The 20,630-nt window shown below is 53.6% G+C and overlaps 1 protein-coding gene across 4 annotated transcripts; it reads left to right on the top strand.

Annotated features, from left to right (window-relative positions):
* The first annotated feature begins 6,630 nt into the window (after positions 1-6,630).
* Positions 6,631-18,337, top strand: Myl10 (myosin light chain 10). 4 transcript variants are annotated; one of them, XM_036172413.1, is made up of 7 exons: positions 6,631-6,667; positions 9,237-9,316; positions 10,413-10,488; positions 11,275-11,379; positions 14,831-14,909; positions 17,940-17,988; positions 18,091-18,189. In XM_036172413.1, the coding sequence occupies exons 1-7, from the start codon at positions 6,640-6,642 to the stop codon at positions 18,187-18,189; spliced, it is 516 nt and encodes a 171-aa protein (XP_036028306.1). In that variant the 5' UTR covers positions 6,631-6,639. The 4 variants fall into 4 exon arrangements, with proteins under 4 accessions (XP_036028306.1, XP_036028303.1, XP_036028307.1 ...); XM_036172410.1 differs by lacking the exon at positions 6,631-6,667 and having other exon boundaries at positions 9,117-9,316; positions 18,091-18,337; XM_036172414.1 differs by lacking the exon at positions 6,631-6,667 and having other exon boundaries at positions 9,230-9,316; positions 17,940-17,994; positions 18,097-18,189.
* The last annotated feature ends 2,293 nt before the right edge of the window (positions 18,338-20,630 follow it).

The following is a 20,630-nucleotide window of genomic DNA, read 5'->3' as shown; positions in this document are numbered from 1 at the left end:
CTCGGCTACTCAGCAAGTTCAAAGATAGCCTGAGCTATGTGAGAGTTTGCCCCATGGGACTGATCTGGTTTTCTTTTTCTGTTTCTGCGATAAAACACCCCTACCAGTATCAACTTGGGTAGGAGAGGGCTTGTTTGGCTTACGCTTCCAGGTGACAGTTTATCAATGAGGGAACTCAGGGAAGCAAGCTGGAGCAGAAACCACGGAGGAACATGGCTTGCTCACAGGTTCATGTTCAGCTAGCCTTCATACACAGCCCAGGGTTCACCTACCCAGGAAATGGTACCACCTGCAGTGAGCTGGGCCCTCCTACATCATTTAATAATCAAGACCATTCACAACAGACATGCCCACACGCCAATCTGATCTATGCAGTTCCTCAACTGAGAATCTAGGGTGTGTCAAGTTAACAACAGTAAAAGGACACCAACCACACAAGCGAACAACATCAGAAAGACAGCTGAGGGGGTAGCTCAGTGGTAGAGCACCTGCCTAGAATCCCCCAGTGAGGGGCTGGGGTGTGGCTCAGTGGTAGAGCCCCTGCCTAGAATCCCCCAGTGAGGGGCTGGGGTGTGGCTCAGTGGTAGAGCCCCTGCCTAGAATCCCCCAGTGAGGGGCTGGGGTGTGGCTCAGTGGTAGAGCACCTGCCTAGAATCCCCCAGTGAGGGGCTGGGGTGTGGCTCAGTGGTAGAGCCCCTGCCTAGAATCCCCCAGTGAGGGGCTGGGGTGTGGCTCAGTGGTAGAGCACCTGCCTAGAATCCCCCAGTGAGGGGCTGGGGTGTGACTCAGTGGTAGAGCCCCTGCCTAGAATCCCCCAGTGAGGGGCTGGGGTGTGGCTCAGTGGTAGAGCCCCTGCCTAGAATCCCCCAGTGAGGGGCTGGGGTGTGGCTCAGTGGTAGAGCCCCTGCCTAGAATCCCCAGTGAGGGGCTGGGGAGTGGCTCAGTGGTAGAGCACCTGCCTAGAATCCCCCAGTGAGGGGCTGGGGCGTGGCTCAGTGGTAGAGCACCTGCCTAGAATCCCCCAGTGAGGGGCTGGGGGGTGGCTCAGTAGAAGTGAGATATCTTTGTTAACATCCTTCTTCCCTCTGTCCTCAGCACACACAGCTTATCTCCAGCAGCCAGGCTCCATACCCAAGTGTTCCCACCACCTTCCAAACAGCTTTACCAGCTGACAAAACTTCACACACTGAGGCCTTGACCATGGCAAACTCAGATGGGTTCCTTAGGCTCCTTAGACCCTGCAGAGCAGAAAGTCTGTCAGACAATTGACACATGAAGGCTGTGTTGGAACAACACCCCAGGAGCCCAGCATGCTGCTACAGAGCTGCATCCCCAGCCCTTTTTCTCCTCCTTCTCTCCCTCCTTGTCTTCTTCCTTTTCTTTTTCTTTTCCCTTTGAAACAGCATTTCACTGCCTTGCCCGGCCTGGCCTGGAACTCACTGTGCAGCCTCAGCTGGTCTTGAACTCCCAATGCTCCCGCCTGAGTCTTCTAAACAGCTGGGATGCAAGCCTGTTCCACCAGGCAAGGCAGGTTGAATATTCTCAGCAGAGGGGGCCTGGCCGAGGTTGAGGGTGAGGAGACAAAGGTAGGTAGCTCGTTAACCTTGGGAACTTATAAGTTAGGAATTTAGCAGGGGGTGAGGAGATAATTCTGTGCTCGCCCTACAAACGTGAGACTTGGGTTTGATCCCCAGCACCCATGTGAAAAAGCGGGCATGGTAACTAACACACATTTGTAAACCCAGGGCTGGGGAAGCAGAGACAGGAGGCTCCCTGGGGCTCATTGGCCATCTTGCCTAGTCCAATTGGCCAGTTCGAGGCCAATGAGAGACTCTGTTTAAAAAAATATAAGTGGCCGGGCAGTAGTGGCACATGCCTTTAATCCCAGCACTCAGGAAGCAGAGGCAGGTGGATCTCTGTGAGTTTGAGGCCAGCCTGGACTACAGAGTGAGTTCCAGGACAGGCTCCAAAACTACACAGAGAACCCTGTCTCAAAAAAAAAAAAAAATAGGTAGGCAGCTCCTGAGGAACCTGTGCAGTTGATCTCTGGTCTACACACACACACACACACACACACACACACACACACACGCACGCACGCACGCACGCACGCACGCATGCACGCACACGCACATGTGGTGGGGAGGGAGAGTTGAAAGGTGCCATCACCTGCTCTCACTGGCTTGGATGTGGTCTGAGCGACACCTGTCTCTCTTTCCGGGCAAACACCCCCCAGACACCTCACTGTATGCTCTGGCATTTGCATGGTTTTAGCTAGAATGCAGAATCATGGTTATTCCTGATAGCACTCCCCGGGCAGACTGTGAGCACTCTGCTTGTGCAGAGTTGTCCTGGGCTTTTCAAAGTTAGAGGCTAAAGGCTTTCATTGTCCCCCCTCACTGAATCCAGAGCTAAGAGGAGCCAGGGTTAGGCTTATGGCCTGGCCAAGAAAGACAGTAACCCCGCAGCTGGCAGAGAGAGTGGCCACCCGCGCCCTGTGCACTCAGAAAGGAACCAGCACCTGCCATAGTCACACGGCCCGTCTACCCACTCATCAGTCTATCAGTCTGTCATGGGCTACGCTTAGATTCCTGGGCTTCTCTCCCAGCCAGGGTCACCTTCAGTGGGCGGAACCTACTGAATGCCTACGGAGTATGCAATGGCTCTTCTGGGGTTCTCTGAATGTGGCACGGAAGGACCTGGCCCCTGGCACAGGAAGAAGCCCAGAGAGGAGTTGGAAATATGATTCAGTGATAGAACACTTGCTTAGAGTCCTCAGCCAGGGGTGAGGGCATGAATCAGCCATAGATCACCTGCCTAGAGTTCCCCAGCAAAGGGATGGAAGCATGGCTCAGTGATAGAGCACCTGCCTAGAATCCCCCAGTGAGGGGCTGGGGGTGGTGAAGACCAGAGAATGTGGACAGGGTCAGCTTTAGTCCCAGAAGGTTAAGACACAGACATGAGGAGAGGGTTGTTAATATGGATAGAATCTTCTAGAAGCTTCTTTATGAACCCACTTGAAAGGGCATCTCTCCTTAGCTCCACCAGCTATACCAGTTGTGAGGGTGTATATATGTAACTTAGTCCACTGGTCCCTTCATTGCCTCACCTGGATAATGAGTTAAAGTTTGACTCTGGTGGAGTATGGTGGCACATGCCTTTAGTCCTAGCACTTGGGAGACAGACAGAAACAGGCAGTTGGTGCTCTGTGAGTTCAAGGCCAGTCTGGTCTACATAATGAGTTTCAGGACAGCCAGGGATGCACAATGAGACTGTGTTGGAAAGAGAGGGAGAGAGAGAGAGAGAGAGAGAGAGAGAGAGAGAGAGAGAGAGAGAGAGAGAGAGAGAGAGAGAGAAAGAAAGAAAGAAAGAAAGAAAGAAAGACAGAAAGAAAGGAAAGATTAATTCTGACTCTGAGGACCTGTTTTAGAGCTTGGCATGACCTTCTGGTTTATAAATATCAGCCACTCTTTGTTTGATTAGTATCATATTCAAGGCAGGGATCAGCTGTACCAGGGCCTGCGAGCTTGAGGCCAGCTCCAGGGACAGCTAAGCTCTCCAGCTCTTGGGGACCTGCCGCTACATGGTCTGAGCCAAACCCTCTGGCTCTGGCAGCCGATCACATGTGGGTTCCCCATGCAGCAGCCAACTCGGCTAGATGGAGTGGGGCTGCCTTTGAGGCTGAGCTGGGGCCGCCAGGGCCACACTGGACACCTGAGGAGGCTGTGGGCAGCAGGTGTGGGCTTTGCTTGGCTCAGCCGGAGAATTCTTGCATGGATCCTCATCCGGGAGATGGGTTTGTCTGTGTGTATGAATAAAGTCTTTGTAATGCTCCCTCATCAGGGTCAACTATGTGTGGGGTTTTTTTGTTTTTTGTTTTTGATTTTGTTTTTTTGGTCTCTCTACTTGCTCAGCACTATTCTGTGCATTGTGTGTGTGTGTGTGTGTGTGCCCTGCCTGTGTGTGTGTGTGTGTGTGTGTGTGTGTGTGTGTGTGTGTGTGTGTGTTGTGCTGAGGATTGAATCTAGGGCCTTGTCTATGCTAAGCAAGTCTTCTACCACTGAGCCACACCCCAGCCCCTCACTGGGGGATTCTAGGCAGGGGCTCTACCACTGAGCCATACCCCAGCCCCTCACTGGGGGATTCTAGGAAGATGCTCTACCACTGAGCCACACCCCAGCCCCTCACTGGGGATTCTAGGCAGGGGCTCTACTAATGAAGCACATTTCTAGTTGCCCTTTTTTTTTGTTTTGAGACAGGATTTCATGTAGCCCAGACTGGCCTTGGATTTGCTGTATAGCCATGATGACCTTAAACTCCTGATCTTCCTGCCTTCATCTCCCAAATGCTGGAGTCACAGACATGCACCAACCCTCCTGGCTTCACTTGGTGCATTTTCAACTCTCAAGAGGCATGTGGGCTGGGGTGGATAAGGATGGCACTTCAACCACAGAGCAACATGCAGCCACAGTTTCTGCATGTGCAGATTCAACCAAATGTATCAAGGATAAAAGGTGTGGATAGCAGGAAAACCCTTGCCTGCAACCAAAGCTTGTGAGTTCAATCCCCAGTACCAGACATTAATCAATCAATCAATAGATCATACAGAAGTACCCAGGGTCTAGGCTAATGCCACATCCTCTATATAAAGGTCTTGAATATCTGCAGATTTGGGCATATGAGGCCCTAGAATTCCAAAGGCTGACTGCAGTCATGTTGGTTGAGGGACCCTGGAGGGCAGACAAAAGCATACTACAGGTAGCAGCAACATTGCAACCTCCTCATTGTCCCCATGAGAGGGCTGAGTATCCCAGAGGATGGTGTCCCACATGGAACCCTGAATCTCAAGAGGTGTGGTCATCTTTACTCAGTCTGGCACCATCTGGCATGATGCCTATGCTTCCAGGAGCTCTTCTGACCCTCCTGAACCAAACTGGTTGCTGGCATTGACTTACTCTGCATGTCCTTGGCCACTTGTCCCCTTCCAGGTCCACGGTCCCTTGGCTAGAGAGAAAACAGTTGGCTTAGGGATGTCGGAGATCCCCATGGCTTAGACAGTCTCCACATTGGTCGCCTTTGCCACCCACTCCCCACCGCCCCCAGGGAGATGCCTGGCCTGAATGCCCCTCATCTTGTCCTTGGTCACCTTCCAAACTGTTGTCTATACCTGGAATGGTGCCTGGCTTGGAGGAGCACTATTTAAAGAGCCACCCTGAGCTGTCCCCAGACCTGCTGCAGCACTCAAAAGCACGCCAGACCATGGTAGGCTGGGATCACCTTCCCTGTACCCGCCCCCAGTTCCCATGGAGCTCAGCACCCCAGCTTTGGTCCCCTTTCTGCTTGCCTCCCAGCTCCAACCTCAGTCCTGACCTCCTCGCTTAACTCTTGTCTCATCTCTGGGACCTTGATGTCATGCGCCATTCTGGACTTTTCCTTCTCAACTTTGACCTCGTTCCTTGCAGTGGTTCCCTGACTGGCAGCTATGGGTGGTCCGACACTGATACTCGAACTTGGCCAACCTGATGTTGACTCAGTTGGGCACCCAGTCTCATGGGTGTCCAGTGGCACCCATGTGACTTCTTTTTGTACGTGGTGTGTGTTTGCATGTGTTCCCTTGTGTGCAACTGTGTGTGCACCCATGTGTAAAGGTCAGAGGTCACCCAGTGTTGTTCCTCAGGTCCTTTTACCTTGGGTTTTGTTTGTTTGTTTGTTTGTTTTTGTTTTTCGAGACCTTTTCTGGAACTCACTCTGTAGCCCAGGCTGGCCTTGAACTCACAGAGATCCGCCTGCCTCTGCCTCCCGAGTGCTGGGATTAAGGGCGTGCGCCACCACTACCTGGCTACCTTGGGTTTTTGTTTTATTCTGTTTTTGAGACAGGCTCTCTTATTGTTAGCTGGAGATTACCAACTGGGCTGGAAAGGCTGCCCCATGAGGCCCAAGGATCCCATTTCCTCTTCCTCAGTACTTGGATTGTAGGCACATGCTACCAATTTCCTCCTTTTTGCATGGGCTCTGGTTCTCATGCATGCAAGACAATCACTCCAACAGCCTGAGCTATTTCCCAGCCTCTCATCCACGTGAGTTCTGGTTTGGTGATGTTCTTTGATCCTACAAAGGCAGAAGTTGGGGGATAAGGAGGAAGAGTGTGGCGAGATATGACTGACCTGGTCTCACTGGCTCCGTAGGTGGAGGGCTATTGTTCTGACTGGGAGGATGAGGGTCCTGTTGCCTGCCAGGCAGGGGATCAAATTGGAGAGCGCTGGTGGTGTGGGTCCCTCTCAGGCCCTGCAGCTGTCCCCTGGCCCTGTGACTCAGCACCTGTCCTTCTTTAATCACCTTCTATTAATGACCTGTCTCCTACAATAAGACTATAAACTCTTTGGAGACAAGGAAGGGAACTGATTTCTCTCAGGGTCCTAGGGAGTAGACCCAGGCTTTGACTGTAGGCCAGCAGGGGTCTTGTAATCATTCTGATGTTTTGAGGTGGGCATTACTCTTGATTTCATAAGTAAAGATGATCTGGGGGTGTGGCTTAGTCAGTACAGCCCTTGCCCAGCATCCATGGGGTTTTGCATTGCATCCTCAGTACCACATAAATGGGGCATGGTGACACATGCCAGTCATCTTAGCACTTGGAAAATGGGGACACAAGGATCAGAAATTGAAGGTTATCCTCTGCTACGTAATGACTTTGAAGCTAGCCTGGGCTACGTGAGACTCTGTGTAAAAAAAAAAAGAAAAAAAAAAGTTAATATAAGCAGGGAAATAGAGACTTAAAGAATGTTAAGTGCCTTATGTATGTGTGTGCACACCTGTGTGCATGTGCAGAGGCCAGAGAAGGATGTCAGGGGTCCTGCTCTATCAATCTGCACCATATTCCCTTGAGACAGGGTCTCTCGCTGAACCTGGAGTTGGTCTAGCTCAGCAATCCTTCTGTCTCCATTTCCCCTAGCATCAGAGTTCCAAGTGTGTAGGCAAATGCACCTGGATTTTTATGTGAGTTCTGTGAATTTGAACTCAGGTCTTCCTGTGTCTCCAGGGAGCACTCTTACCCACAAGCCCATCTCCCTAGTCATGCTTTCTGCCTTTCTTTATCATCACAAAAGCCAGGATGAAAACTGAGGTCTGGGTGATGCCCTTCTTCCTTGGAATGGTCTCATCGCCGTAAATTTACCTTTCGAAGGTGCAGTATAAACTTAAACTTCCAAGCCAGATAAAAGATGGTCTCTTCCTGCCTTGCAGAGCTCTGGGCCCCAGGAGGGCCTGTGGCCAGGTGGACTTGAAAGGCCAGGGTGGAGAAGGCATATGGAGGTGTGTGTGTATGTTGGGGGTGGGGTTGCAGTCCTGAGAATGGGTAGAATATCCTGCCGTCGGAAGTGATCATTTTTTATTAATCAGAGGGAAATGTATATGTAATTATGTGAGATGAACTCCACAGGGGAGTTCTTTTCTTTATGATATCTGAAGGGATTTATAAATATTTCCTAGGCTTACAGCGTCCCACGTGTGGTCTCCTTTCCAGGCACCCCCTCTTTCAAAGGATTACTAGAGATTAGCACCCAGTAAAAGCTAATTATAAGTCACTGGGTTGTTGCTCCCGACATATGCCGAGGAGCCCTAGGGAATTGAGGAGACAGTAGGGTGGGAGTTGGGGGACCACACAGGTGCTGGAGTCGCAGCAGGGAAGCTGGGGGAACCCCAGCTAGGGGAACCAGAAAATACTGGGACAGGGTTGCCGGCTGGTGGGGGAGGGGGCTGAGCCCAGACTTTTATTCCTCTCTGACATTAAAAGTCGCTTTAAGGCTCTGGGGAGAGAACTGTGTTGACAACATGCTTGTTCTGTAAACACGAGGTGCCAAGTTGGATCCCCAGAACCCAGGTTGGAAAAAAATGTTGGATGTGGTATCACAGGCTTGTCTTCCCAGTGTTGGAGATAATAACACTGGGGACACAGAGACAGTGGATCCCTGGGGCTCGCTGGCTAGCCAGCCTGGCTGAATAGGTAAGCTCTGGCCAATGAGAGATCCTGTCTTAAAAATATAGCCGAGAGGTGGCTCAGAAGGTAGAAAGTGCTTGCTGCCAAGTCTGATGATCTGAGTTCAATCCCTGGTCCCCCCACAGTGGAAGAAGAGAGACAGCCAACTCCTGAAAGCTGTCCTCTGACTTCCACACACATACACACACACTGGCATGTGCCTACAGGCAGGCGCAGGTGCATGTGCTTGTGTGCGCACGCGCGCACACACACACACACATACACATACATACACACACACACACACACACACACACACACACACACACACACACACCTCATTCTGTGCTGACAGGAGCAGAAGGCAGCTCCAAGTGGGTTTGGGGTGAGAAAAGGATCCCGGTGAGTGGATGGGGGACTCTGAGATCACATCCAGGATGAGTCTTGCAGGAATAAGAGCCTCAACAGTATGCTGAGAATATTCTGGCAGCTTTTACAACCAGACAAGGCGGCCAGATTCTAGCACAGTAGAGGTGAGCTCAGAAAGCTCCACAGAAGATCAGGGATAGAAACGTGCCCATTCTGATCCCACCAGCTTTGGGAGCCTGGACGTGGGTGGGTGACGGGGTCAGGAGCAGTTGCCCCACCCTGCTCAGTGGACACTCTGCAGACTTCTTGCCTGAGCCGAGAAAAGTGAGACTAATGTAATAGCTACTTCTCTCATGCTAGGACAAAAATACCTGAGCAAAGCAAGGTAGATTGAACTGTTTGGGCTCACAATTCGAGGATGCAGTCCATCACTGCGTGGGGTTGTCATGGCAACGGGAGCATGCATGAGGCAGCTGGTCACATTGCATCAGCCGTCGGAAAAGCAGAGAGATGAACTCTGGTGCTCAGTTCAGGACCCCAGCCCGTGGGATGATGCCACCCACATTTATGGCAGGTCTTTTCAGCTCAGTTAACTAGTCTAGAAACTCCCTCGAAGACATGCCCAGAGGTTTGTCTCCACAGTGACTCTAGGGCCTGTCCAGTGGACAGTCATTAGCTGTCACAAGTAGTTGTGAAACTCCGCCCATTGCTCCAGCTGGCTGGTGTGGGGTGTGTGTGTGTGTGTGTGTGTGTGTGTGTATACAAGGAAGAATGGCAATGGTACCTGGACCATGGTGTTCTAGGACCCCTGGCCTGGCACTGGTGACTGCTGACCTCTGGAAGAAGCAATGGCTAGGAGGATTCACCTCTTCCCCACAGGCACCCAGAAGAGCCCGGAAGCGAGCAGAGGGCACAGCCAGTTCCAACGTCTTCTCGATGTTCGACCAGTCCCAGATTCAGGAGTTTAAGGAGGTTGGTTGGTGGCCCCGGGGACCCTGGGGACCTATATTAATTACTTTCCTTTTTGCAATAACATATCTGGCAAATAGTAACTTAAGGAAGAAAGGGTTTGTTCCGGCTCACAGTCTGAGGGTGCAGTCTGTCAGGGCTTGGGAAGGTGTAGCGGCAGGAGTGTGAGCATGCAAAGTCAGGAGGAAGAGAGAGCTGAATACCGGCTCTGGGCTTGCCCCTCAGCCAATGAGATGGTTGCAGCCCTCACTTAAGGTGGTTTTTTCCACCTCAGTGAGCCCAGTCCAGAAAACCCCTCACAGATGCTCCCAGAGGTGGGTTTCCATGGTGATTCTAAATCTAGTCAGGTCGACAATAATGGCGATGAACCTTCACAAAGGATTACTGGGATTCGCAAAGGTTGTTCAAAGAGCCCGCAGTGGCTGCCCACACCGTCATCCTTCTTCAAGGTCCCCGTGGCTGCCTCTGTGCCTACAGAGGTGGCTCGCTACCCTCTACCTGAGCCTGCACTCGCTGTGTGACTTATGGAAAAGCCTTAATTTCCCTCTTTGAGCCTCAGTTTCCCTCTCTGAGTCGCTGTGCTCTTGAAAATGAGACAATGAGTGTGGAGTCCCAAAGCACTCAGGGTAGGCTCAAAGAAGGTGGACTACAGTTCCCAGCATGTAGCACGCACTAAGCTAAGTTGGAGCTCTGGATTGGGATGAAGCGTTAATCTAATTAATCTTCACCAATAAAAAATTGGGAGTCAAATATTGGGGTAAGAACCTGAAAGATCTGAGAACAGGGAGCAGCCTCCAGTTGCTTCCTACCTCTTCCGTTCCTCTGTCCAAAAGGGCCAAGATCCTCTATCAGCCCCGCCTTACTGCTTCCTGTCTCCTGTCTCGACAATCCTCCAATCCTCTATGGTCAGCTAGTGGCTAGCTCTGCCCTCTGACTCCAAGCGAGCGTTATTTGTCAGAACACAATCAAAAGACCACACAACAGCTCCTAATTGAGGTTCCTCCCGTGGCAGACGATCGAGGACACCCTGGAGAGAGGGGAGGGACCAACTTGGACTGGGTAGGCCCTGGTGGCTCACCATCACCCATGTTTCCACCAGGCCTTCACTATCATGGACCAGAACCGGGATGGCTTCATCGACAAGGAGGACCTGAGGGACACCTTTGCCGCGCTGGGTGGGTAAAGCAGAAGCTGGGGCAGCTTGAGACCTTGGTTTTTAGGTAGAGCTAATGACCGAGGTGGAAAGAGGGGCAGACCAAGGCAGCCACGGCACGGGGCTTGAGAGCTGAGGGGCGGGTGGAGGGGAAGGTGTCCAGTGTGGCAGGAGGGCTTGGTGGCTAGGGGAGAACATTTTAAGATCATTTTTGACATTGTACAAAGGCCCTGAAGTACGAGAGGTCAAAAGTGGGGGCTAGCACATGCCTGTCATCCCAGCATTCCCAAACCGAGGCAGGTGGAGTTCTGATTCAGTGATAGCCCGGACTGTGTGGCCAGACACTGTCCCAAAATCAAAGAGTAGACAGCTGGGTTTGGGGAAAAACTGGAGTTGACTAGCTAAGGTACCAATATGGGTTGAGTTTTGAGGTCCTGGGAACCTGAGTGCCCACTGGACCAAGTAGGATCCCAAGGTTCCTGTGTCTGGGGATGCGTGAGACCTGAGGCCCCCTATACAACCCACTCCACTTCTTCCAGTCTCCATGATTTTGTTTGTTTGTTGTTTGAATCTGTGAAAGGGAGATACAGAGTGGCTTGCTTTGCTTTCTAGGAAGAGAGGGAGGAGGGGAGGGAGGAGGGGAGGGAGGAGGGGGGGGGGGGGGGGGGGGGGGGGGGGGGAGGCAGCAGCCTGTAGACTCCAGTGTTCCCCCTGAAGTTTCCCCAAAGGACAGACAGTGCCCAGCGGAGACAGCTGGAAGAGGAGAAGCAGGAGAGACCACTTGGGCGTGTCCCCTCTCCCTCTCCAGGTCGTATAAACGTCAAAAACGAGGAGCTGGAAGCCATGGTGAAGGAAGCCCCAGGGCCCATCAACTTCACCGTCTTCCTGACCATGTTTGGGGAGAAACTCAAAGGTGAGTGAGCTTCTTGGGAGCCTGGGCAAGGGCTGGGAGCAGGAAGTGGATACATCCTGGCCCTTGTGTTCCATAACCACAGGTGGAAACACATTAAGGCTCCCAGGTATGGATCCCCTGGCTGTGCACACTGGCCAGGACCCTGCCTCAGTTTCCACCTCTGTGTGCATGCACAGTGGAGACCACTGTCATGACCCCTCCCTTGGAACCCTTCTTCTCACTGACAGGACAATACCCACCCCTTCCACTCCCAGTCTCCCTTTCCACCCCCCGCTCTGCCTTCCTCCCGACCTGCCTGCCCTGCCTCTCTGTCCTCTGTGGATGGTGACGGATAGGCAGAGGGGTGCTAAAAGGGAATAGGATTTCTGAGATCCACTCACGGCTGAGCCCATTGCTAGGCTGGTTACTTGCCTTGTCCTATGGTGGGGTCACTGCAGTCTCCAGGGAAAGGACTGGGGAGCTCTTGTCAGTGATGAAGAGTCTGAGGAGGCCCAGTGACTTTGTGATACCTGCCCCAGGTATCCCCACAAAAGAGAACTCAGATAGACCCCGGTTCTAACTACTCCGTACTCTTGAGACGTAGCCCCAGGTATGGGGCTGGAAGATGGGTCATCTCTGATCCTCTTCTCCTTGGCCCTGGGAGCTCCCCTGTAAACACATCCCTGACCTTGAGGGTTCTGTGGTGGAACGAGACATCCTGGGCTATGGATGTCTCTAACCTTTAAGGTTAAGATCCGGCCTCCCTTACAGAGTGAAGGGGTGATAATGAGTAGGCTGACTTGCTTTCTATACCTTGGTGTTTTGGTAGAGCCCCTGCCTAGAATATTCCACTCAGGGTTAGAGGTGTGGCTCAGTGGTAGAGCACCTGCCTAGAATCCCCCAGTGAGGGGCTGGGGTGTGGCTCAGTGGTAGAGCACCTGCCTAGAATCCCCCAGTGAGGGGCTGGGGTGTGGCTCAGTGGTAGTGCCCCTGCCTAGAATCCCCACTGAGTGAGGGGCATGGGGGGTGTTAGGGCTCCGCTCCAGTGGGAGTTAGAGTGGCCGCCAGCTGGCGCTAATACTACAGGGGCCAGGACCAGAGTTTGGACAGCCACGCTGTTTGGCCGCCGAAGTCGACTTAGCGCGGGTTGCTAACCCGCTGTAGCGTCTAGGCCGACCCTGTGGCCCGACTGCCGTGAAGCCTCCCCCATGGATGGTGCCTGGAAACAGGCTACTGGAAAGAGCAGTAAAAGTCTGGAGCGTCCGTTCCTAGAGGGTCTAGCACACAACAGGACAAGGAGAATGAAAGAGCGTTCATAAAGGATCCCGTGCTGATCGTGACAGCCTGAGTGTCGTGACATATAGATGGCTAGGGGTTAAGAGAGGGGATGTATGGGTCCCCAACTCTCCACTAGTGCGACAAGCGAGATTCACCTCAGGCGCTCTTGCGACGTCGTGCCGCATTAGGAGGAAGCTTGGCTACTAGCGGCAGGTCGCTCTTTCCAGCTGTGCATGTGAGGCCAACCGCTCCCTTATCACAGCACCTCAAGCTGGAGCGATGTGAGTGTCCTTCGGACAGGCGTCATCCTTCGTACTCTGTGACCTGAGATCAGAATCGACCCGCCGCGTCGAGCTGGCCTGCTGGGGATGATCCTACTCAGAGGAGACTGTCTAGTCTCGTTCTCAAATATCTTGAGCCCTGCGCTCCAGCTCGAGAGCCTGTCACCGCTCCACAACTGGACGTGGTCGTGAGGGGCTTGTCGTAGGGAAGTGTTCTACCAAGGCCATAGCGGCACAGCACGGCCCAGCCCGCAGTCACTGTGGCTGGGGACGGGACTCTAGGCAGTGCTCCCACCCCACACTGGCACCAGCTCACCCACCCATTCAAGCTCCGAGACAAGTGCAAGCATCGTGTCGCGTTATGATCTTTTTCCGTCGACAGATGCGAGCCAGCCACCTTGATCTACAAGGGCACTCTTAGATGCAGTCTTCACCTCGCAGCGCCCTTCAGAACTTGGCGAGGAGGCCACTTCATTCTCTTAGGAGCCAAAGGCAGCGCTGCCCTGCTCGCCGGTCCTCCACCCAACTAAACTCCCTTGGACCAGACTTGGCTCGCCCTCAACCTCCACCTCCCGCCCCCTGCCTCCACCACTCTCTCACTACACAGAGATCTCAACGCCGGCCTGCGAGGCTCTCTCCAGCCCCCATCAGCAACCCTCTTCCACCTGCCGATCCCACTCCCTCAGAGCTGCTTAAGCCTCTGCGGATCGGATACACTAGCTCTCTCCCCCTCACACGGGGACCAGGCTCTCCTCTCCGAGCACACGCAGCCTCTCTACACACAGCTGCAAGCGCTCCTGTCAGTCTGCACTCGGGCACCACACCAGACCGCCCTCACTCCTCTCACAGGCCCGAGCCTCCTCCGTCTCTCTCCATCGGGCGAGCTCGACGCCCTGCATCCCACGACACCCACCCCCCGCCAGACCCCTGATTCATTCTGATGGGGGAAATAAGAGGGTCCTGCCCCAGTCTGATGGGGAGACACGGTGAGCTCTGTGTCCAAGTGGTGGAGCTGCAGGCCTGGAGCTGGACTCAGAGCAGAGATGGATTTGTAGCTCTGATTCATTGACATCCATCAAGGCCTAGCCATTGAGCTCTGTGGTGGCACACACCTGTAACTCCAGTACTTGGGAGGAGGAAGACAGAAGGATCCAGAGTTCAAAGCCAACCTCAGCTATATAGCAAGTTCTATACCAGCCTGGGCTATAGGACATGCAATTAAAACAAAACAAAACAAACAAACAAAGCAAAACAGCAAAACAAAACAAAATTTCAGGCCATTAGCAGTCATTAGCTAGCTGGTCTTTTATATAGTGTGGTGAACATGCCTTTGATCCCATGACAGTGCAGGACCTTGAAGGAAGGAAAGGGACTGGAGTGTGGCTCAGTGGTAGAGCCCCTGCCTAGAATCCCCCAGTGAGGGACTGGAGTGTGGCTCAGTGGTAGAGCACCTGCCTAGAATTCCCCAGTGAGGGGCTGGGGTGTGGCTCTGTGGTAGAGCCCCTGCCTAGAATCCCCCAGTGAGGGGCTGGGGTGTGGCTCAGTGGTGGAGCACCTGCCTAGAATCCCCCAGTGAGGGGCTGGGGTGTGGCTCTGTGGTAGAACACCTGCCTAGAATCCCCCAGTGAGGGGCTGGGGTGTGGCTCAGTGGTAGAGCCCCTGCCTAGAATCCCCCAGTGAGGGGCTGGGGTGTGGCTCAGTGGTAGAGCCCCTGCCTAGAATCCCCCAGTGAGGGGCTGGGGTGTGGCTCAGTGGTAGAGCCCCTGCCTAGAATCCCCCAGTGAGGGGCTGGGGTGTGGCTCAGTGGAAGTTGGGGACATTCCCCCTCTCTTAACCCCTGCCCAGCTTGGCACCACCTCTGAGAGGCCCCCACTACCCTTTCATTCTCCTTGTCCTGTGTGTGCTACCTCTAGGCACGGACCCAGAAGAGACCATACTGCATGCCTTCAAGGTGTTTGACACTGAAGGAAAAGGCTTCGTCAAGGCCGACTTGTAAGTTCTCAGGACTTGAGCTGAGGCGTGCCAAGGTGGGTGTCAGCCCTGGCTCCTCTCCCCTTAGAACTCAGCCGAGCAGGGCTAACATCCATCCAGTAGCTGGAGGCCACGGCCTGGCCAGCGCCGTTCCTCCTGATAGACCTTCTGTCTCTCCCAGGCTTTGGTGGCTCTCTCTCCCTGTGTGTGGGAGCAGATGGGCAATGTGGCACGCGTCAAGGAGTGCTTCTGAGTGTTGGGGATGGAGGGGGTGGGAGTGAGCCCAGAAGGACAAGTACAGGTTGACCACTCTAGGTTGGGAATTCTAGATGTGAGAACAGAAGATGAGTCACGGCTTAGTGAGCATGTTTACGGAGCTGGCCTGGGGGAGATGACTAGCCTGGAGCTGGGAGAAGCGGCGGGGAGTGTGTGTGTGTGTTATGTCCCATGGTTACGGGGTTGGAAAGGGAAGGACTGTGCAGCAAAGATCTAGAAGCCAAGGTCCGGGAACATAGGGTTTGGGGAGAGGATAGTGCCAGATGGGGACATTGGTGACCAGCTGCGCTTGGGATGCCTGGTAGAAAGTGGCCATAAGCAGCTGTCCTGCAGGCCCTTGGGTTGGTATCATAGAGGCGGGTTCTGTTGTGGAATACACACGGGAACATGTCCTAGGGAGAGCAGAGGGGACAAAGAGTTCAGGTCAGGGAGTAGAAGTCTTCTTTGGTCCCTGGAAGCTGGGCCAACCTCCAAGATGTCCCTTGCTGGGTCTTAGGTGGCCCTGGCTGGTGAAATGGCCCCTACGTATCAAGGATAAGCTGGTATTTGGTGAAAACATTTCTTCAGGAGCTCAGGTGCTGACAGGTCTGACTGTCCACAGAGCTTCCATTTGTGGGGGTGGAGGAGCGGGTGGACAGGGTCTGGTGGAGACGCACACGTCCCTTCATACATAGTGTCATCAAAGGCTCTGAGTCAGGCTCCCCAGAGTGCAGATGGACTATCAAAGAGATATACCAGTGGTATATCAAACCAAAATCTCGGGGTCTGTGGACCCTTCCTGATTCTTGAGGTGCCAGGAGAACCCCCTGACATGATTGGGACTATCTTCTCCCCCACACATATGAAGATAGGGCTGAGGTGGGGGTGAGGAAGGGATGTACCAGAGGGATTCATTTGAGGAATGGAAGGAAGCGTCCTGGGCTGTGGGGACCTAGAGCACAGGGCTGCTGGCCAGATAGGCCACAGAAGAGGCTCTGGTTGAAACAGAGCCTGCAAAGTCCCCAGCTTTGGCAATCTGGAAACTGTGACTGTCCCATAGTAACAAACAACGGAAAATGTGTGTTGCCCCTTAACCAGGGCCTGCCACCACCGGCGCCAGAGGATGTCCCGAGAGCAGAGGCTCCACTTAGCTCTCTGATCCCATCCTTGCCCACAGAACCTCCTTAAGCTTGCAAACCCCTTCTCAGTTGCCAGGGGTATAAATTCTCATGCAGATCTGGGTGCAGGCCCCACCTCCAGCAATATCTCCTGGATCCCAAGGAGACAGGCCCAACCCTGCCACATCTCCCTTTGGGATGCCCCCCCCCCAAGCCTCAGTTTCTCCCTGCATAAAGGGGATTCTTGCACTAGTGTCCCAGGTCTGTGAAGAATCAAGTTCTACAGAGACCTATGGAAAAGACTGAGCTGCATCTTTTCATGATGCTCTTGGCCTTGAACAGCATGATGTAGTCTGGGAAATGCTGGTCAGCTGACAGCCAAAATAGCTGGAAAAGACATCAAGCCAGCCAAGGTGGGGACAGGCTGGTCATTCCAGCTACTCTGAGGCAGGAGATTCAAGACCAGACTGAGTTATGGAATGAGTTCAAGGCCAGCCTGGGACACTTAGTGAAGATGTCTCAGAACAGAAAGTAAAGAGAAGCCAGGCTGTGGTGGGACACGTCTTTAATCCCAGTTCTCAGGAGACAGAGGCAGGTGGATCTCTGAGTTTGAGGCCAGCCTGGTCTACAGAGTGAGTTCCAGGACATCCAGGGCTACACAGAGAAACCCTATCTTGGAAAACAAAACAGAACAACAAAAAAGAAAAAAGAAAGTAAAGCAGACGGGACATAACTTGAGGGTAGAGTTTCTACCTTGAGTGACTCAGTGAGGGGCTGGGGTGTGGCTCAGTGGTAGAGCACCTGCCTAGAATGCCCCAGTGAGGGGCTGGGGTGTGGCTCAGTGGTAGATCACCTGCCTAGAATCCCCCAGTGAGGAGCTGGGATGTGGCTCAGTGGTAGATCACCTGCCTAGAATCCCCCAGTGAGGAGCTGGGATGTGGCTCAGTGGTAGATCACCTGCCTAGAATCCCCCAGTGAGGGGCTGGAGTGTGGCTCAGTGGTAGAGCACCTGCCTAGAATCCCCCAGTGAGGGGCTGGGGTGTGGCTCAGTGGTAGAGCACCTACCTAGAATCCCCCAGTGAGGGGCTGGGGTGTGGCTCAGTGGTAGATCACCTGCCTAGAATCCCCCAGTGAGGGACTGGGGTGTGGCTCAGTGGTAGAGCCCCTGCCTAGAATCCCCCAGTGAGGGGCTGGGGTGTGGCTCAGTGGTAGAGCCCCTGCCTAGAATCCCCAGTGAGGGGCTGGGGTGTGACTCAGTGGTAGAGCACCTGCCTAGAATCCCCCAGTGAGGAGCTGGGATGTGGCTCAGTGGTAGATCACCTGCCTAGAATCCCCCAGTGAGGGGCACTAGAGCATTCGCCTACCATGACCCAGGCCCTGGGTTCCAGTCCTAGCCAAAGACAAAGGAGTTCCCTCCCACAGCAGTCTAAGGTTGACTGTTAGCACACCCTGGCCATCTCAGTGGCCTCCAGGAGTCTCAAGATCATTCCGTTCTGTCCCCCATTGCTGCTAGAAGAGGTTGCAAAAGAGGCCGTTAGGACTCTAAGAGATGCCGTGGGCTTGGGAGAATCAGCCCTAGGCTGGGGTCCCCTGGGCTAGAGCTCCCCTAGGAACCTTATGTCCACGTGGCCACCAGGCAGCTCTTTCCTAAGACATGATGGCTTCTCTCCACCAACAGCATTAAGGAAAAACTGATGACTCAGGCTGACCGGTTCAGTGAGGAGGAGGTAAGTGTGAGCTTTTGGGGGAAATTCCCACAGATGCCCTGCCCTGACTCCTCTCTCTTCCATCAGCCTCCATGTAACCCGACCCTCTGCTCCCTCTCCCAGGTCAAGCAAATGTTTGCAGCTTTCCCGCCAGATGTCTGTGGCAACTTAGACTACAGGAATCTGTGCTACGTCATCACACACGGCGAGGAGAAGGACTAGAAGATGCGCTCCCTCTATACCTGGAGTTGGCCAAGACTGGCTGCGTTGGGGGACGGGTGCAAGGCTTCTGTTGCCAGCACGGGCAGGGGAAACAGTCTCCATCACCCCCGGAGTCCAGAGCTGAAGTGGGAATAAATAACACAGAGATTACATCTGGGTGATGTTTGCGTGGTTAGTGTTCTGGTTGGGAAGATGGCAAAACCTTCTCCTCCTTGCTAGTTTTTCCAAAACTTTTGGTTCCCTAGTTCTGAAGCTCAGCTGTTCCTGATGAGCTAGTGTTTAGAAGTAATGGACAGTTTTAATGCCCCCCATCTGGACCACAGGGCATTGCCTTCATTGATGGGGGTTTTATTGAGCACCTAGCGTCTGTGAGTCGCCTGGAGGAGACAGGGTTGTTCATGGGCAGTGGGGTCATGAGGACCATGGGGAGAATGATTCTCAGATGGGCCAAAGCAGGGAGGAGGATGGGAGGGGAAGGGAGACACTTGTAGAAGCAGCCGGGCACAGGCAAAGTTGGAGAGGAGGAGGGATAGATTCGGGGACATTTACAAAGCAGGTACAGGACTCTTCACCCTCAAGAATGGCATTGAAGATGGACTAGCCAGGGCTAAAAGGGACTTCATTGTGATTAAAAATGCCTGCCCAGGCTGGAGAGATGGCTCGGTGGTTAAGAGCACTGACTGCTCTTCCAAAAGACCAGGGTTCAATTCCCAGCAACCACATGACCGCTCACAACTGTCTGTAACCCCAGTTCTAGGGGATTTGACACCCTCACACATAGGCAAAACACTAATGCACAAACAAAATAAAATGGAAAGAATGTTCTTTTTTTTTTAAATGTCTGCCCACCAAAAGACACCACCAAGAATGTGAAAAAAACAGAGGCCAGAAGATTCTGGGGGCACATAGATCTTGACAAAGGTCTCATATCTGCCTCTCTGTGTGTGTGTGTGTGTGTGTGTGTGTGTGTGTGTGTGTGTGTGTGTGTTATATTTAACCCTACATAGTAACGATGGAAAACATGATAGTTATTTAAAAATTTTTTATTTAATGTATGTATGTGTGTGAATGGGAAGCATTCATATAGAAGTCAGAGGACACATGGGATCATCATTTCTCTCTTTCCACCATCTGGGTCCTGGCAATCAAACTTAGGTCTCAGGCCTGGCAGCAAGTGCTTTACATGCTAAGCTATCTCACCAGCTCCTTACTTCTCCTCCTCCTCCTCTTCCTCCTCCTCCTCTTCCTCCCCTCCTTCTCCTCCTCCTCCTCTTCCTCCTCCTCCTCTTCCTCCCCTCCTTCTCCTCCTCCTCCTCTTCCTCCTCTTCCTCCTCCTCCCCTCCTCCTCCTCCTCCTCTTCCTCCTCTTCCTCTTCCTCCTCCTCCTCTTCCTCCCCTCCTTCTCCTCCTTCTCCTCTTCCTCCTCCTCCTCTTCCTCCCCTCCTTCTCCTCCTCCTCTTCCTCCTCCTCCTCTTCCTCCCCTCCTTCTCCTCCTCCTCCTCTTCCTCCTCCTCCTCCTCTTCCTCCCCTCCTTCTCCTCCTCCTCCTCCTCCTCCTCCTCCTCCTCCTCCTTCTTTTGTGCCTCTGTAACAAGACAGCTGAGCAAACAACTCTGGTGGGAAGGGGAGGGGAAGGATTTATTTCGGCTCACACGTTCAGAGGGTTCAGCCCAAGAGGACTGCAAAGTTTGAGGCTGGTCGGGGCTGTGGGATCCTGTCTCCAATAAACAAAACAATAGGAGAAGAAGGAAGGAGGAGGGAGGGAGGAGGGAAGGAGGAAGGAAGGAGGGAGGAGGAGGAAGGAAGAGGGAGGAGGAGGGAGGAGGAAGGAAGGAGGAAGGAGGGAGGAGGGAGGAGGAGGGAGGAAGGAGGGAGGAGGAAGGAGGGAGGAAGGAGGAAGGAGGGAGGAAGGAGGAGGGAGGGAGGAAGGAGGAGGGAGGAGGAAGGAGGGAGGAGGGAAGAGGAAGGAAGGAGGAGGGAGGAGGAAGGGAGGAGGAAGGAGGGAGGAGGGAAGAGGAAGGAAGGAGGAGGGAGGAGGAAGGGAGGAGGAAGGAGGGAGGAGGGAGGAGGAAGGAAGGAGGAAGGAGGGAGGAGGGGGGAGGAGGAAGGAAGAGGGAGGAGGAGGAGGGAGGAGGAGGAAGGAGGAGGGAGGAGGAAGGAGGGAGGGAAACAAGAAAGAAAAGAGAGAGAAGAGGGAGGCAGAGTGTGACAGATGGACAGTCAGACAGACAGACCTAGGAAGTAGGGAGCCCTTGGCCTTCTCACTCCTCAGGAGAGGGAGCGAGAGTCCCCCATCGGCCTGCAGCTCCACAAGAGAGGAGGCGGAGGTCTCAAGAAGAGCCCTTCCTCCACCATGGCTCTGGCTCCTTGCTTTCTAAGACAGGCTTTCCTGGAAATCCGGAGCGGAGCCCCAGCGAGGCCACTGAAGACTTGTCAGACCCGT

Source organism: Onychomys torridus, chromosome 22, assembly GCF_903995425.1.
Source record: "Onychomys torridus chromosome 22, mOncTor1.1, whole genome shotgun sequence".
NCBI lineage: Eukaryota > Metazoa > Chordata > Mammalia > Rodentia > Cricetidae > Onychomys > Onychomys torridus.
The sequence above is the reverse complement of the archived record's forward strand: the minus strand, read 5'-3'. Positions and strand labels throughout refer to the sequence as shown.

Bases quoted from the DNA above. Each gene is read 5' to 3' on its own strand.
- Myl10 (XM_036172410.1), top strand. From the start codon at position 9,122: ATGGTACCTGGACCATGGTGTTCTAGGACCCCTGGCCTGGCACTGGTG. The intron at 10,489-11,274 runs GTGGGTAAAGCA...CTCCCTCTCCAG, and splicing joins GGACACCTTTGCCGCGCTGG to GTCGTATAAACGTCAAAAAC. The intron at 14,910-17,939 runs GTAAGTTCTCAG...CTCCACCAACAG, and splicing joins GGCTTCGTCAAGGCCGACTT to CATTAAGGAAAAACTGATGA.